At 37.6% G+C, this 17,233-nt stretch overlaps 1 protein-coding gene across 4 annotated transcripts in view; it reads left to right on the top strand.

Moving 5' to 3' along the window:
* Kcnq5 (potassium voltage-gated channel subfamily Q member 5) overlaps positions 1–17,233 on the top strand; it is a 491,008-nt gene that overhangs the window by 318,532 nt on the left and 155,243 nt on the right. For all 4 annotated transcript variants that reach the window (XM_051204391.1, XM_051204392.1, XM_051204394.1 and 1 more), the window contains exon 2: positions 5,064–5,154. In XM_051204391.1, coding sequence (XP_051060348.1) covers positions 5,064–5,154 — 91 coding nt within the window. The remainder of the gene's footprint in view (positions 1–5,063; positions 5,155–17,233) is intronic.

Here is a 17,233-nt window from a genome sequence, read left to right as displayed (position 1 = left end):
AGTCATCATAATTGGTGATACACATATGAACATTATCTTCCATATGATATACTAGAGTTCCTAACTTACCATTTTATGAAACATGATAGTGAGGTTAATATTTCTACATAAGTGATCCTGGGGACTGTATTTCTTAAATGTTTCTGTATGTCTACTAATCCCATGGTCCCATACCATGTAAGACTTGATGATCTCCCCTCCTCCAAAGGTTTCTTGGCGAAGCAGATAGTCCACCAAAATGCTCACAGAAGAGTGCTTTCTGGGTAGATCAGCAAAGCTCCATGAAATGCCCATGTCAAATTTAATCTGTCTTGTTTCTGTTATGAATGGCTAGAGATGTGTGTGTGTGTGTGTGTGTGAGAGAGAGAGATAGACAGAGACAGAGACATAGAGAGAGAGAACAGGGGGTGAGAATAATGTAACCTGCCAAAGTTCCTCTGGCAAGTGTCAGCTGAGCTTTTCTGAGTGCTTTATTTGCATGTCATTTTAATTCTAACAAAGTGCACCTGTTCTGAAAGTGCAGGCTTTAGAATCAGGACATCATTTGTTCAAATAAGAACCTGTGTTTCTTAGCTCAACCTTCTTGCTAAATTAAATCTCAGAAATTGATTCTTAATTAGCTAACAGAAAAAAAAAGTTGATGGTACTTTTCTTGGCTAAACAGAGCAGCCTTGAAAATGGTAATATTTACTTTCTCATAAATGCTCTTCTTGTCTTAAAATAATCACCACCTTACAAAAGGAAGCTTGGCATAAAAATTGGGAGTAAGCATGAATTTTATCTGAAGCAAAATAGAAATGCTTCAGATAAAATAAAAGCGAAAAGTTTCCATGAATAATCTTGAAGGAATATGTTTATCTCATGGTAGTTTTAAACTGACCATAAAGTTTACCTTAGCAAGTTGTTGATGGCTACAGAATAAGGCCATCTTCCAGTTTGTGTCCCTGTATTCCTAAACCCTTCACCATAAGCATTTTAACCTTCTGCATGGGTGTATCGTAGCTACATCAATAGATTAAGGAATCGAATAAGCCATTCATTAGAAGTTTCTTAAATGCATAAAATACGCATAATTACAAAAGATAAAATTATGTTGAAATGCAAGGATTGAAGTATCAAACATACTCCTGATATGGCAAGGCAAATCTTTTATTATTAATGCTTTAAAATCAGCCCCTTTCTGGGGTCTAATAAATGCCACAATCTCGAAATGATTATTAGAAAAATCACTATTCAAGATGAAGCCATCAAGATTTTTTATCTGATATAAAATATGACATAACAATATTTGTAATTTCTGAGAAACAAAGTCATTTTGAGTACTGCTGATTCCATCACAAGGAAAACTAAAGTCAGCCTTTTCTTACCCATGGTCAAAATACCCTAAGTTCTATGCATAGATTCCTTGGACACATATGGACCTGGACAACACCCATATGGACAGTGATCCACCATTATCCCTGCTTTCATTCAACTTCCAAAAAAGATGCAGTGGGGCAAACATATTTTGCCCTCTGGGTCTTGAAGTAAAAATTCATGGAGTTGTAGCACAGACTGGGCCTAAGCACTGGTGTCTGGAGCTGTGCAGGGGCAAGGTACATGTTATCAGAAACTCTAAAGACATCAGTACTGTCTGTACCATCTTCAGTAGCTACAAAACTAAATACAGACCTTACCCAGAATCCTCTTCTCTCCTGACTTGCAGACTTCTCCCGTTCCACTTCCTTCCGGGATGTGTTTCTCTAGTAAATGTCTAGTGCTGAAGCCCCTCCCCCTTGCCGACCATCTCAAGCATGAAGTGCTTGTCTTCCCCTGCCTTTCATTACCATCTTGTGTGCACACCTTGTCTGTTTCCCTGTGTGGATAAATCCCTACAGGTACAGAGTCCTCAGCTGAGCAGTGAACTTCGCACCCTGTGTGGATAAATCCCTACAGGTACAGAGTCCTCAGCTGATCATTGAACTTCGCAGTCTTGACACAGTGTGTTTCACAATAATCAGAATATTCAGTGTGCATTATCTGCTAAACTGAAGTCACTGCTGCTCAGAGACACGGATTTTTGGGACCGGCCCTATTGACCCTTTCCTGTTATTATACGAGCTTGCTTGCCAGTGTTCACTAACTCCTGATTAGTGATGAGTTAGTGAAATCTACACACATGCTTGCATCTCACCTTGCTGCATACAGTCCCGTGCTCGCGAGCTCCATCTGCACCTTCAGGCCTATATATCAGTATCTTCTCCAGGAAGTCTCCTCTAACCCCAGGTTCAGACCCATGGACGGACGGGTAACTTCTAAGTTTTCATGAAGACCCACAGTTAAAAGAGTGTCCAACTGTACTCCATACTTTCTTATCTTAATCATGAAATTTTAAGTAATTGTAAACAGCTAGCCCCTCGTTTTCATTTTGCACTGGAAGCCACAATTCGAGCAGTCCATGCCACCTAAACCTTCCTTTCCCTTATGACCCGATAGCCCTATATTTTCCCTACCACTGCAGTTATTACTCATAAATTTAATTGCATATTTACTTCTGTTTGTTTACTGTTTGGGGCACCTCAATAAACCTTCAATGGCAAAAACTGGTTAAAAGAACATACCTTGTTTATTGTGATAACCATGTGACTCTACCTACCCCTACTCACTTAATATTTTCTGATGGGATAAATGGATAAAGGGAGTAAAGAAAAGAAGGAAGGAGTGAACTAACTAATGAATGTATGACATCCCTAGCCCCTGGGCAGCCAGAACAATGGGCATGCTTTGCTTGTAGTTTTAAAATAGGTACAGCCAACAATGACAAAATGCTGGCGCAGAAGCTAGCAATCATTAGACAAAAGGAAGTTGCATTAATCAGATTTTTTTTTAATACTGTGACAGAATGCCTACATAAAGGACTTCAAAGGGGAGCTTTATTTTTCCCACAATTTCAAAGTTTTCATTCCACCACAGTGAGGAAAATTATCAATCACAAGTCAGCAAAGATTCTTCTTTAAGGAGCCAGGTAGCAAACATTTGGGTTTGACCTATACCAAATTTTTCTCTGTCCCACCAGCCAGCTGCTAAATAATGACATGGAGAATTCGTATTAATTATGAAAGCTCAACCTATAGCTTAGGCTTGTTCCTAACTGGCCCTTATAACTAAAATCAACCCATTTCTGTTAATCTGCATTCTATCACGTGGCATGACCTCTTTCCCATCTTTCACCTCCTGTTCCCCTCCATGTCTCCTGCATCTCTCACATGCCTAGATTCCTCTTCCTCTTCTTCCTTTCTCTCCATGGAAATCTTGCCCATACCGCCTGCCTAACTATTGGTTGTTCTGCTTTTCATTATACCAATCACAGCAATACATCTTCACACAGTGTACAAATACCCCGCAACACTGGCAGGTCTTTCTGACTGTTATAACTACTTTCTTTTGCGCTTTTAATATGAAAGCCAACAGGAAAGCAGACAAGTGACAATAAAACTTTATTTATAAAAATAATCATTAGTAGTATACCAGAAATACTACCCCTTTACCAAAGATTATGAGGCCATTGAGGAAGAGAGAACAGAAGGATTATAAAAGCTGGACTACCAGAACACCTGTTGCTGGATAGTGTCTTCTAGACCTGACAAACATGCTGTACCCATGAAATCTCAAAAATATGGTTGCCTAAACAAGACCTGAAAAATAACAATGTCAGTCAACACACCAGTGTTTCACAAGACCCACTACAACATGAAAAACAATGGCTGCTGAGGGAGAGGGTATCCATTTTCTCTAGGTGTTAACTCCCTAATGGGTTATTCAATCCTAAGTGATATGCCCCTAATACATATACAAATGATCAGCACTAAATGGATTCAGTGGGTTTTATGTATTTATACATATACATGATATATATCATATACATTTACAGAAGAAAAGGTCATGAATTTGAGAAGAATTTGGATAAACACAAGAAGTGTTAAACGGGAAAAGTGGGCACTGGAAATAATGTAAATACATACTTATATATGGAACTTTAAACAATTTTTTAAAAAATAAGCATTAGGAAGCAGACTTGAATTCAGGTCATAATTAGTCAATGCATGGCCAGGCTATTGGGACACTGTGAGTCTAGCATGGTAAAAGGACTTGTAAATCTTTTGTAATTGGGAAGACTTTATTATAAGAATTTTCTGAACACAAATAATGATGAGATCCAGTCTATAGCACTTCACTCAGGGGTTCTGATTTGTTTTGATAGCTTGCATTTCAATTTCAGCCCTGAGCAGACTTCCCTTTCATTTGAGATTTTCTGTGGGAGCCCTGCCCACATCCATATCCCTGCCTTGATCCTAGAAGTTCCATATTCATAGAAACTTCATTACAGTGACTGATAGAAAAATACTTGCTAATTACTTCTGATCCCTGCCATCAAAATGTGAGTAGACAGAACTTAAGTCCTTTCCTCTGGCTATTTGACTACAAAGGGCTACAGAGCACACAGATGATAGAGAAAACCATCATCTTCTTTTTTCCCTTGTTTTTCCTATCAATATAAAGTAATTACAAATTAGAATACATAAGCACTATCAGACTCTGGCAATGGGTGCTCAGTTTAGCAATAATAGCATGTGATGCCTGATAGTTTACACACTTACCAAACACAAAAGTGTGTTCCACTTCTTAGAAAGCAAGGTGGCTGCAATAGGCATGCCCAGATAGAAGGGCAAGAGTCACTCTTCAAGCTTGTTTAAGTTTCCTCTTAGGAAAGGAGTTGTATGGGAAATTCACAGATTCCTAAGTGTTAACATTTAAATACAGCATCACACAACATACACATCACACAACACACACGTACACACACACTCACAACACACACTCACACACACAACACATACATCCTTGTCTTCATTAATAAAATTGCAAAAGAATCCCATTTATACCAAATATTACACTGCACTCTGGTATTGAAAATGCTCAGTAATTATTTATCTCGCTTCTGTTCAAGTGGTGCTGGTACTTTATTTGTTTTGCCATGATTCTACATGATTCTTAACAACCCTCTCTTTTCTGTTATTTTGCAGTTTTCTCCTTGTATTTGGTTGCTTGATTTTGTCAGTGTTTTCTACTATCCCTGAGCACACAAAATTGGCTTCAAGTTGCCTCTTAATTCTGGTAAGTGAATAATGTATATTTATAAATTTATATGAATGTGCATAAGGTTTATGTGATGTAACAACCATGTGAAATATTTGTGCTATGCATTTTATCTTATATTTTATCCAGAAAGATTGTCACTGCAAAACATAAAACTGTCAAAGACTGTTGAATGTAACAGATAGTTAAACACAAGCAATCCTTGCAGAAATAGTCAGGATTCTATTAGATAACAACATCGTGTCCTGCAGGCACATTGTGATAGGAAGGTAATATTTAAAGGCAGCTTTGATTATGATTGCCTCTGCTAATAAACAATTATAACAGAAATCAGCATGCATGTGATTTCTTATTATTGCTGAAGGCTACAGGGTAGAAAACATTTTCCAATAACTGAATTTAGCAGTAGCTAAGTATAAGAGGCTAAAAACTGTGTGAATGTAGCTCCTCATAGGAAAACAGAAGTCCCTTTATGCTTCTCTCAACTAACAGACTGTATTATGAGCTTGCTGCTAATGCAGTTACCTGGTGAGAAACTGCAGATTTCGCTGTTTCCATTATGCTGTCAGCCCTCAACCACACAGAATTATCTAATTCTCTTAAAGTGGAAAAAAGACCCCAAGATATTTTAGTCTGAGTTATTCTGAACCTCTTAAGCTCTTGTAGTTTCTATTACAAGGAACCCATAGCACTTCATGCTCCAATCACATCTGATTGAAAGTTTGGTTCATTTACATCCATTTCAACCTGGCTCACATAGTCCAAAATTATTAGGCTTGACATTCTCGGAACTGTGTGGATGAGCTGGAACAACTCAATTCTGTAAGGCATGGTGTAGCAGAGGAAGCAGGGGAAATGAGTGAAAATGGTTCTGTGAACTAACGGAGATTGGTTGTGTATAAGAATCATTTAAGATGCAATGACACTGTGTCATAGAGGTGGGAAAGGAAAAAGTTCGACCCCTGTAATATGAAAGGAGGCAGATGCTTTCCTGACCTTTGCTTTCATGCGGATAACTTGTGCTTGATGTTGCTAAGACAGCACCAAGTCCTTACATTAGGAAGGAATCACTTTTGAATCGAGAATGAATCCACTGCAGTCTGCCTCCATACACATAGTGCTCAATGGTATGCTCCTAATGTTATGACTTCAATTTCTAAACCCAAGGGAGAGAACAGAAAAAGGGAAAGGCACTCTGGGAGTTTTCCATTGCACAGTTTCCATTTGGAGAGCAAGTAGGCTTGTAGCTTAGTCCACCCCTCTGCTTATTATGAATGAATTTTGAAGCCTCAGGTCTAATCCTTAGCTGATTTTAGGTCCATACAGAACTGGAAACTATAGCTTAAAAAATATAAATCTGACTTTCAGACCTTGGAATAAAATTAAAAACAAAATATACCTTGAATAACTTCATGAATGAGCATATGTTTAGAATTATCAGCCACTGGGAATCCCATAAAAAAAGGCTTACTTCATAACCAACTAAAGAGTACAAAACTGATGGATTATAGTCTCAAAATCCCTGAACGTAAGTGCCACTATCATTAGTCATGTTCTAAAAAGTATAAAGAAACCCATGGAACCCATATGATTTCAGCTTTTGTAAACCCCAAAATTATTCAAACCTTGACTTTTCAAGCATGTTGTCTCATGAAAAACTGATAATTTTTAGCAACTAGGATATGTTTTAGTAAATAAGGATTTTGGTATTTTAATAATTTTTATGATGTTAAAGGCTGAACTTGGGGCATCAGGAATGCTGGGCAGGTGCTCTACCACTTTCTACACACGGAGCCCTAACCTTGTCAGCCTTGAATGTCTTCAGATTTGACAAACCAAAATAAACAAAGTGCTTCTGCAGGTGAACCTTCATTTTGAGCAATGACCTCACACTGAAGATAAGTATTTCAGAGGAGTACTGCTATATCGTGTTTAGTGAGAAAGAATTTATTAATTGTCTTATTTGCAGGCTATAGCATTATATTTCCAGGGTGTCAGTTTTAAAGCTAAAGTGTATTCTAGAGGCCTGACTAGAAATAAGTAGACTATACTGCAAAGCTAAGATACAGTGCTTTAAAAAAAATCCTTCATTTTAATTTCAAAGAGCAATTTAAATAATGGAGTTTTTGTTTTTATTGGAAATTTATATGTTAAAAGAACATGTATATTTTAATATTTTTCACAATGAATTAATACAGCATGTACCACAGACATTCAATTATAGAATATTAGAAAGCCTGATAACCTTTAATGATTTAGAAAATCTCTTACTATACTATAAAATGTACTTTTGAGATAGTTAATCATATTTCAAAGACTGTTTGACCTATGAACATTCATTCAAATAGTTCAAAGAATTTATTTCTATCTGACTAGGGTTTGTAGATTGGTTGTTTGGCTGGCTGGCTGGCTGGCTGGTTTGTTGGTTGGTGGGTGGGTGGTTGGTTGGTTGGTTGGTTGGTTGGTTGGTTGATTGGCTGGTTGGCTGGCTGGCTGGATGGATGGCTGGCTGCCTAGCTAGCTGGATCAATGATTGGTTGGTTGGTTTTAGCTGCCAATATAGAGAATGCCTAAAATTTTATTATTCAAGTAATAATAGGAAGAACTATTGAAATATAAACAAAAGTTTACAATAAATTATTCATTTTAATCAGTGTCTAGCTGTGTACCTTGAACTGGTTCAAGCTGACTCCTAGTATCTCATATCATAGACCCATGCCACCATGACCAAATAATGTGATTTTGAACCCTTTTGTGTATATATTTGGTGTACAAAAACAATACTAGAGGAATATTTATAATTACATATAAATATTTATGTATTTTGCATATTTTGTCATAACTCTATTTCTTTTAGGTATCCTCAAAAGTAGGCTCATTATGGTAAAGGATTTTTTATAACTCCTGTGAAAATAATAGACACCCATACATCTAGGAAGAATGCACACACGGTTGGCAAACTTGGCCATAAACAAACCTCCTAGAGGAGTCTTGTGTGCTCAGGTTTCCCTCTCCTGGTTTCACTGAGATCACTGTAATGTATATAGATCATTATGTATATATTGTCTTGACCACTGCCTAGGGTCCCGTGAGGATTCCAACTCTTCATCCCATGACCCAAAGAGGACACTGCAACACACCATCCCCAACTGCACTTCCAGTGCCAGTATAAAACTAAGATCCATAAACCTGTCTATGTTACAAACTTAGTTGATGTTTTGCTAATTTGTTCACTTACTCTTTCTGATGGGTAAAATGCTATTAACCTGCTTTCTTCAGGATGTGATATATATAAGTGTCTGCAGACAGGCACAACTTGATCAAACTCTATTCCAATCTTTGTTTTTCTTTTAGCAAAGTAATTTGTGAGATTAATTCCTCACCAAAGTTTTCCCAGTAAATAAGATTTGGAGGAAATTGAAAAATAAGAAACACCAGTATCTCAACAACCTACCTTGATAACAGCTACATTTGCATTATCTTATGTTACTACTTTTAAAAGTACAGAGTCTATTAAATGCTTGAAAATTCTAAGAAAAGTTTAAGACAGATAGCTGTAATTAATTTCAATTTTAGCACAGTGAGAGCTCAATATCCCCATACCCAGTCCATTGCAGGCAGCCACCCCTCTGTTCCAGAAGTAGCCTTCACCCTGTTTACAGGAGCCAGGTTGGGAAAAGAACGATCTTATCCAAATGTCAAACATCTGGCTCTGATTGTCAGTTGCTGCTTCTAATCATAGCTCAGGAGGGGAAAGTGGCAACTCTTCTTGTTACAACTCCTTCCTACACTAGTGCTATCTGCCCTGCTGAGATGACTTCTGGGGAAGTTAAAGGTCCTTTTTTTCCCTATGGTTTTTGTGGGTTTAGAGCACTTTCTTTATGAATGTAATTGTGACATCAGCACTAGAAGCAAAAACAGAGCCATGAAGGACTAGAGCTTTGTGTATCATCAAAGTTACTTTGCTGTAAGTTCAGATTAGCCACACAACTTAGACGTGTTCCTATGATAACCACAAAAAGGTAGCTATAGAACTGAGGGATGCAAAAAGGCATTTAATCGTTTAGCCACCAAATAAAAATGATTAAAACACCAAAGGAAAAAATGCTGTAGGGAATGAGGGTTCCAGAAAAGGCAGTGTATATAAAACAAAGAATGATGTGGGAAGGGAAAGCATTCACTAATCACTCATTTCTTCAACTATAAATGGGTCAAACTTACCAGAAAAATACAGTTTTGAAGAAAAGATTTTTTTTTTGAATATATACTGGCTACAAGAGACTCCTCTAGATCAAAGACACAAATATTTTAATAATAAAAGGATCCAAAAGATACACCATGCAAACAGTAACTGAAGGAGAACAGAAGTAGTAGATATACTAAATGGAATAGACGAAATATACTTCAAAGCAAAATGGAGTACATTAAATAGAAATATTCTTATGGGAGGACATTACATAAAGGTTCAAAGTCCTGTTATAAAAATATGAATCTTCATCATATAAATGAGGTACAGCAAAGAAAGAAAGTGCAATATTTAATACCATGTACCTAATAACTACAACATACATCATGCAAAAGCTGCTAACATTGGAGAGACAAATAAGTTGGGAGTAGGGAGACATACACACCCCGCTCTTAGGAAGTAGTAAGAAAAGAAGGAAACCTGAGACATTGCGATAATAAGCCAACTAGATCCAACAGGCATACACAGAACACTCTGCCCAATAGCAAGCATGTAGATTTTCCTCAGGTGTATATGGGGCATTTTTCATGACAGATACATGTTAACATACAAATCAAGTGTTGGTAGGTTTTAAAAGATGGATATTGAGGGAACTGGGATCAGTACGTAAAATAAGAAAAAGAAAAAAGAAAAAAAAAAAGAATACCTTTGCTTTCCATGATGGAATAAATTTTAAAACCAGTACAGGAAACAACAACGAAATTTTCACAAATCTGTGGAAAGTAAACAATGTACTCATAAACAACTAGTTGAGGGGCATTAAATGAGTTCACCAGACCAAAGATAAAAGAGAAATCAGCATTTTATTGGGAACAACTTACACAGATAAGAGGAAAGAACAAGATGCAGTCTCTGCCCTTCTGATGTTCTCCACGACTTTATGGATGTTGCTTCTGGTATTTCTAGAAGACACAATCTCACAGCAAACCCCTTAATCCTTTTACAGTCTTTCTACTTCCTCTTCCTTATGTTCTAGGAGCCTTAAGTATAAGTGCATTTTGTAGCTGTCTCCCCTGGGACTGGGCTCCACTACTCTGTGATTTGATTGGCTGTTTTTCTGTAGCAGTCTCCACCTACCTAGAAAAGATGTTTCCTTGATGAGGGGTGAGGACCACGCTTCCCCATGGGTATAAGGACAAATGTTTATAGATTGTCAACAGCGATTATGGTGGATAGGTAAATTAGTGGCTTTAGAATCATTGTTTAAAAAAAAAGAAAGTGTATCTGTAAACACATTTACAAACAGCAAAGATCTCACATCAATAACCCAATTTTACAAATTATAAAAGATTACATTATATATAAGCGTGCATATATAACATGTGTATGTTAAAATATGCATTACACATTTTATATTTATATTCACATACATACTCCAATTTCATAACACTGTTATGAACATTGGGTAAACCTTAGAGGTGGACCCAGCACATAGAAACTTCCTGAAAAAATGTCAACTCTCATAATCACTGGATCTTTCATACATGAGGGAAACAAATAAGTATAGGTGAGTTGTGGAATTATTTTAAAATGCAGGATTTTAGAACACCTTGTCATTTTAAAATAGAAAATAAGTGTGTTTAAGATGTTTCTTGTAAGGAATACTTTTTTTCTGCCTGCCACTTGGTCTGGTCCCGCCGCAGCGCCAGCCCCAAATAATGCAGAGACTCTGTATTTGATATAATTCTGTTGGCCCGTTACTAGTTTCTTATCAGCTAGCTCTGTCTTAATTATTAACCCATTTCTATGTATTTCCACATGGTCTTACCAGCGACAGGCAGCTGGCGGTTCTATTCTCTCCAGACTCTCCATCTTGACTCCTCCTTACTACTTCCTCTTTCCTCCTTGTTTCCTAGTCCCTCCTATCTCCCTTTCCTATTGACCAACAGTGCTTTATTCAAAACCAGTATGAGAAACATATATACATCTCCCGTCCCATCTCCCATCAGTTTCTTACCACATCCCACTGTTAAGTATTGAAGGTTTATATACAAACACATTTATCTAACCAAAAATGGCTCAGTAGTACACATTCAGCATGTAGACTGTGTTATTGTAGCTTTTTGATCCCTGTATCAGATGACATGCTTGTACAACGACAGTGATATACACATGAACTCGCAGACACTAGACAACATGCATAAGACCTACACAGCTTCAAGCCACACAAAACTCCAGCATTGAAAAGGGCAAAAAGTCCCACTCCTAACCAAGGAGATACTTGAAAGGGATGTTTGTTGTGAAAGAGAAAATTGTTCGCTAAGTATATCAACAACATCCCAGGGCAGAACCCATGTCCATGAGTAGTTAGCAAATACAAATAGGCTCCATGTTTTGGGGATAAGCTTTTTGTTTGAGTTGGTATTTTTTGCTTATTGTTCTTCATTTTAGAGTTTGTCTGTCAAAGAATTATGAGACTGAATAACCTCCCAAATTAACATTGAGTTCATTTTGTGTTGGCCGTCTACTGCTGGGCATGGAGCCTGCCCTCATGTGTGGTTTGAATACCCTGTGAGAAAATGCTTTTTCTTGTGTGACCAGTTGTAAATTGGAAACAGCTTCTGGGTCAGAGATGGGGAACTGTGTCCATTTCTTCTTTCAGAACTGGGACCTCGTCTGGCTTAGACCAGGGAGATGTGAATACTTCCACAGTCTCTTGAGATCATCAGTTCCACCATGTGTTAGAAGGCCTTGTTTCCTTGGTACCCTCCATTCCCTCTGACCCTGGTAGTCTTTCCACCTCTTCTTCCGTGGACTTCCCTAAGGGCACAGATTTGATGGAGACATCCCATTTAGGCCTGAGTGTTCCAAGGTCCCTCAGTCTCTGCACGTGTCCAGCTGTGGGCCTCTGTATTTGTTGCCATTTACTACAAGAGGAAGTTTCTATGGTGGTGACTAATCAGGATACTGATCTATGTATGAGTATAGCACAATATCACTGGGAGTCAATTTGCTACTACATTCCTTTAGCATAGCAATATTTGGTTTTCTCCTAGGTCCATGGTGTGTCTAGTCTGAAGATGACTAGATGAAAAGTGTCCTTCCAATTTCCTTTGAAAGATGGTTTGGGATTTTGATGTGGATTTCATTGACTCTGTAGGTCGCTTTTAGTCGGACAGCCATTTTTTATTATATAAATCTTACAAAGCCATGAGCATGGGTGATCTTTCCATCTTCTGATACATATTATTTCCAATTTCCTTTTCTAGTGTCTTAATGTTTTTATTATACAAGTTTTTCACTTACTTAATTAGAGTTATCCCAAAATATTTTTGAGGCTATTGTGAAAAGTGTTTTTCCCTGATTCTTTTTCAATATATTTGTAGTTTGCACATAGGGGGAGCTATTGACTTTTTTTTTTTTCACTAATTTTGTATCCTGCTACTGTGCTGAAAGTATTTATGAATTTTCCTTTTTTTTGGAGCCATTTATGTATGCAATTATATCATCTAAAAAAGATGCTTTGCCTTTTTACCAATTTTTATCTCCTGGCTTGTTGCTCTGGCTAAGATTTCAAACACTGTATTTAATAGGTATAGACAGAATAGACAACTTTTCTTTCCCTGATTTTAGTGGAAATGCTCTGAGTTCCTCTCCATTTAAGTTGATGCTGGCTGTGGGCTTGCTGCAAATAGTCTTTATTATGTTGAGGAATGTCCCTTGTATCCCTAGTCTCTCAAGGAGTTTTATAATAAAAGGATGTTGGATTTTGCCAAAAGCCTTTTCTGCATCTATTGAGATGATCACTATGGTTTTTTTTCTTCCAGTCTGTTTATATAGTAGATTACACTTGATGGTTTGTGTGTGTTGAGCCATCCCTACATCTCTGGGATGAAGCCTACTTGATCACAGTAGATGATTTTTGTGATGTGATCTTGTATGCAGTTTTCAAGTTATTTATTGATTTTTCTACATCCATATTCATAAGAGATTGCTCTGTGATTCTCTTTGTTGAGTCTTTGTATAAATAGGCCATGGTAATTGTGGCATAGAAAACTGGATGGAGCAATGTTCCTTCTGCTTCTATCTTGTAAAATAACTTGTGGAATATTGACATTAATTCTTTAAAGGTCTCAGAATGAGTCTGTGTTGAATGCATCTGTCCCATGGCTTTTGATGGTTGGGTTATTTAATTACTGTTGTCTTCAAGAACATTCCTTCAGTGTGCCACGAACAAGTGAAGTTTAATGTCCAAGGTTTCTTGTAGTGCCAAAAATGCCAAGTGCAGCTCATCAATCACCTGAGTTTACTTCCTTGTAAAGAGATCCACTTACAAAATTATCACAAATGGCTATATCAGTTTAGACCACTTTAAAGCAAGAACTCTAAAATCTATGTTCATAGAGTCATCAGAAAGTGTAGTTTCACCTTTTAAATTCTTTATTTTAGACTTGGAAGTGAAGACTTCTCATCTCATTTAAAACAGACCAACCTTCAATTGAATGGAAGTAACATACTAATTTTAATTTTTTAATTAAGATGGTCATTTCATTTCTAAAATGAGCAAAAAAGGAATGTCAGTATCGATTTCAGTAAGATATCACAGACCACCTTTGTGTGTTTTCTCAATTACAGCCATGCTTTTTTATAGACTCTAGATACCATCTGAATGCACCCTATACAAATGGCCAAATGGCCAGATATTCCAAAGATCTGACTGAAGGCATGCCCTCTTCTAAATAGAACCTGTATGTGTTTTCTACTTACACTTCACATAGCAAAGAAAACATGGGTTTGTTGGGATTTTTTTTTTTTTTTGCATAGTGATTTAGTTCCTGAAATGTGTAAAATCTAAATTAAGCAGATCTAATTATATTTTAACCACACTAGTAACATTATTTAAAGAAAATCTGCAGTTAATCTCTTTATAAAATGAAGAAGCCTTCTGAAAGGCTGATATCAATAATGTAGTCAATCAGTGTTATCTATTTCCTTTGTAATTGTGGGAGTGGGTGATTTTTACTTGTTGTTGTGTGACTATCCACTGTGCACCATGGTATTGAGAAATTAGATACTGTTGCCATTTTCTGCCATCCAGGATTGGTACACAGCTGCACATTGGCCAGTCCAGCGATGTGAAAAGGTTTGCATGTAGAATGAGATTCCATTATTCTTTGTATTTAAACCTTCCGGTACTAGTCATTGTGAGCGAAGATAACAGTGTGTAAAGATAAGAACCCATTCAAGGGTATAAATCATGTAATTGTACCAGAAGTGACAGATACTGAGATGCCAAGCAACCACATATGAGAAATGAGTGATGCTTTCTGAGGATCCTTGCACCCCTGTAATTTGCAGAAGAAAGCTCCCAGAATATCCCAATGAACACTGAAAACTGCAATTATTTTCCTGAGCTTTCCTTTCATCAAGGAAACTGAAAGTGAGCATTGGAATGATTCATGGAGACTAACGGTCCTCATCAATCTCCTAATGATTGAAAAGGCAGGAGTGGTTAAACACCTACACAGGACCATCACTGAGAGATAATAATATAGTAAGTAAATTTCCCTGGGAAAGGTATTTCAGATACTAGAGGGAAGAATTGTTGAGTTCAAGCAAACGAGGCTGTACTTGGAAAAAGACTATTAAGAAAGAAAGAAGTTTCTACAGTGCTGGTCCAAGTATTAGAATGTAGCCAAACAATGACGGCGTACCACAGGACTTAGCTATAACACAGCCCAGCAAATACTATTAGCATTATTACTGAGTTCCCACCAATAGATAATCTATGCAGACACTTAGCTCCATTTGAGCTCCACAAAAGTACATTCAACTGTGGTGGACAGGAACAGGTGGTAGGGTAACTTTACAAGGTTTTAGAAAATACCAGAATCCAACACCATTACTGATAGAAAGAAAAAACGGGACTGCTTTTTATTACTCTATTTGAGTTTTCTACCATCTCCCTTCTCTCCTAGAATAAACTGTCCCTTTCTCCAGCTTCTTTACCCTATCTTCTTCACCCTATTGTTATATTCTTTATTCATTTCTATAATAAATTTATAAAGTATGAGGTGAATGAGGAAGGCTTTCCTTTTTTTCATTTTTTTCCATTTTACATGTATGATTATTTTTGTCTGTATGGATGTCTGTCTCTATCATATGCTTGAAAGTTCCTGCAGAGGGGGGTCAGATCTACCTTGTTTGGAACTATAGAAGGTTGTAAACTGATAGATATATAGGTTCTGGGATCAAATCTAGATCCTCTGAAAGAGGATCCAGTGCCTTAACCACTGGAACCATCTTTCCACCTAGAGTCTTTATTTTAAGAGCTGGAGGTATTCCAATGAACATAAGAGTCACGATCTCTGTCTTCGTGACATGTCCCTTTTTTGTGTGGAAGATGTACAATGAGCAGACAAATAAAATGATATTTTCAGAATAATTCTGGGCTGGAGAAATGGCTCAATAATTAAAAGTGCTTGCTGATTTTACAGAGGACCCAAGGTTAGCTTCCCAGCATCCACATGACATCCCACAACCATCTATCCATCTATAACTGCATTTCAAAGAAATCAGATGTCCTTTTATGGCCTCTGTGCACACTCTGTACACACCTTGGCAATATGTATACATAAAGGAAATACACTCACATGCATAAGATTTTTTGAAAATTTAAAGTTTTTTAAAAAATTAAAAGCAAGGTGTGGTGGTGCACACCTTTAACCCCAACATTTGTGAAGCAGGAATAGTCTGGTTGATCTCTAAATCTGAGGAGAGTCTTGTCTACATACTAAATTCAGGTCAGCATAGTAAGATCCTATAGGTGTATATGTGTGTGCACAAATGTTAAAGACCATAATGACATATTTCAATAGTATGTTTATGTTTGGAGGAGTACACTGAAAGACTAACATTCTGTCAGACAGTTAAATAAAGCAAAGTGACAAGATACACAGCAATATTAGGAGAAAGAGCATTCTGAGCAGGTTCAGTTTGAAGCCTAAAAGCCCCAGATAAGAGTACACTCACTGAGACAAGTATAAACAAGAAAACCACAGAAAGGGAACAAAACAAAGTAAGTAGAGGGGAGGGATGTGGAGGAAAAAGATGCACCTGGTCCCTGCTGAACTGAAAATTTCTTGAGAGTATAGTTTAAAGCTGAGTTGGGGACATTTAACATAGTGATACCTGCAAACAGATTACAGTAGGTATTTGATCAAAAAATGACCAAATTTTAACTGAGACCCATGTTCAGGGGGTCTGACTCGGTCCAATGCTGGCATCCCAGCTATTAGTCTGGGGGCCCATGAGCTCCTCCTTGTTCAGGTCGGCTATCTCTGTGGGGTTCTGTAGCCTGGTCTTGCCCCCATTTTCTTATCACTCCTCCCTCTCAGCATCTGGATTCCAGGAGTTAAAAGACCTGGGTCTAAGGAACCTCTGACAGTGGAACCAGGATGTATCCCTGGTGCACAAAAGGACTTTGGGAGCACATTCCCCATGGAGGGATACTCCCTTAACCTAGAGACAAGAGGGAGGGCCTAGTCCCTACTCCAAATGACTTGACAGATTTTGTTGATCCCTCCTGGAAGGCATCACCCTCCCTGTTGAGTTGGGGGGAAGATGGGCTGGGAGGATGGCTGGGGGCATGGAAGGGAAGGGGGAGGGAGAGGGAACCGGGATTAATATGTAAAATAAGAAAAAATTAAAAATGGAAAAAAGACCAAATTTTAAATCTATGCTGAAATTACCATAGTGCCTGAGAATGAACTGACCAAGAGAGTTATGAACTGCAAACAGTCTAGAAAGCCACTGAAGTCATTCATTGGAAAACAGTGTAGAGCTACACTCAATTGAGGGAAGCCCTGAATAAGATAATGCAGTTTAGAGATCACAATAAAACTCCAAATC

This window comes from Phodopus roborovskii, unplaced genomic scaffold (assembly GCF_943737965.1).
Source record: "Phodopus roborovskii unplaced genomic scaffold, PHOROB, whole genome shotgun sequence".
NCBI lineage: Eukaryota > Metazoa > Chordata > Mammalia > Rodentia > Cricetidae > Phodopus > Phodopus roborovskii.
The sequence above is the reverse complement of the archived record's forward strand: the minus strand, read 5'-3'. Positions and strand labels throughout refer to the sequence as shown.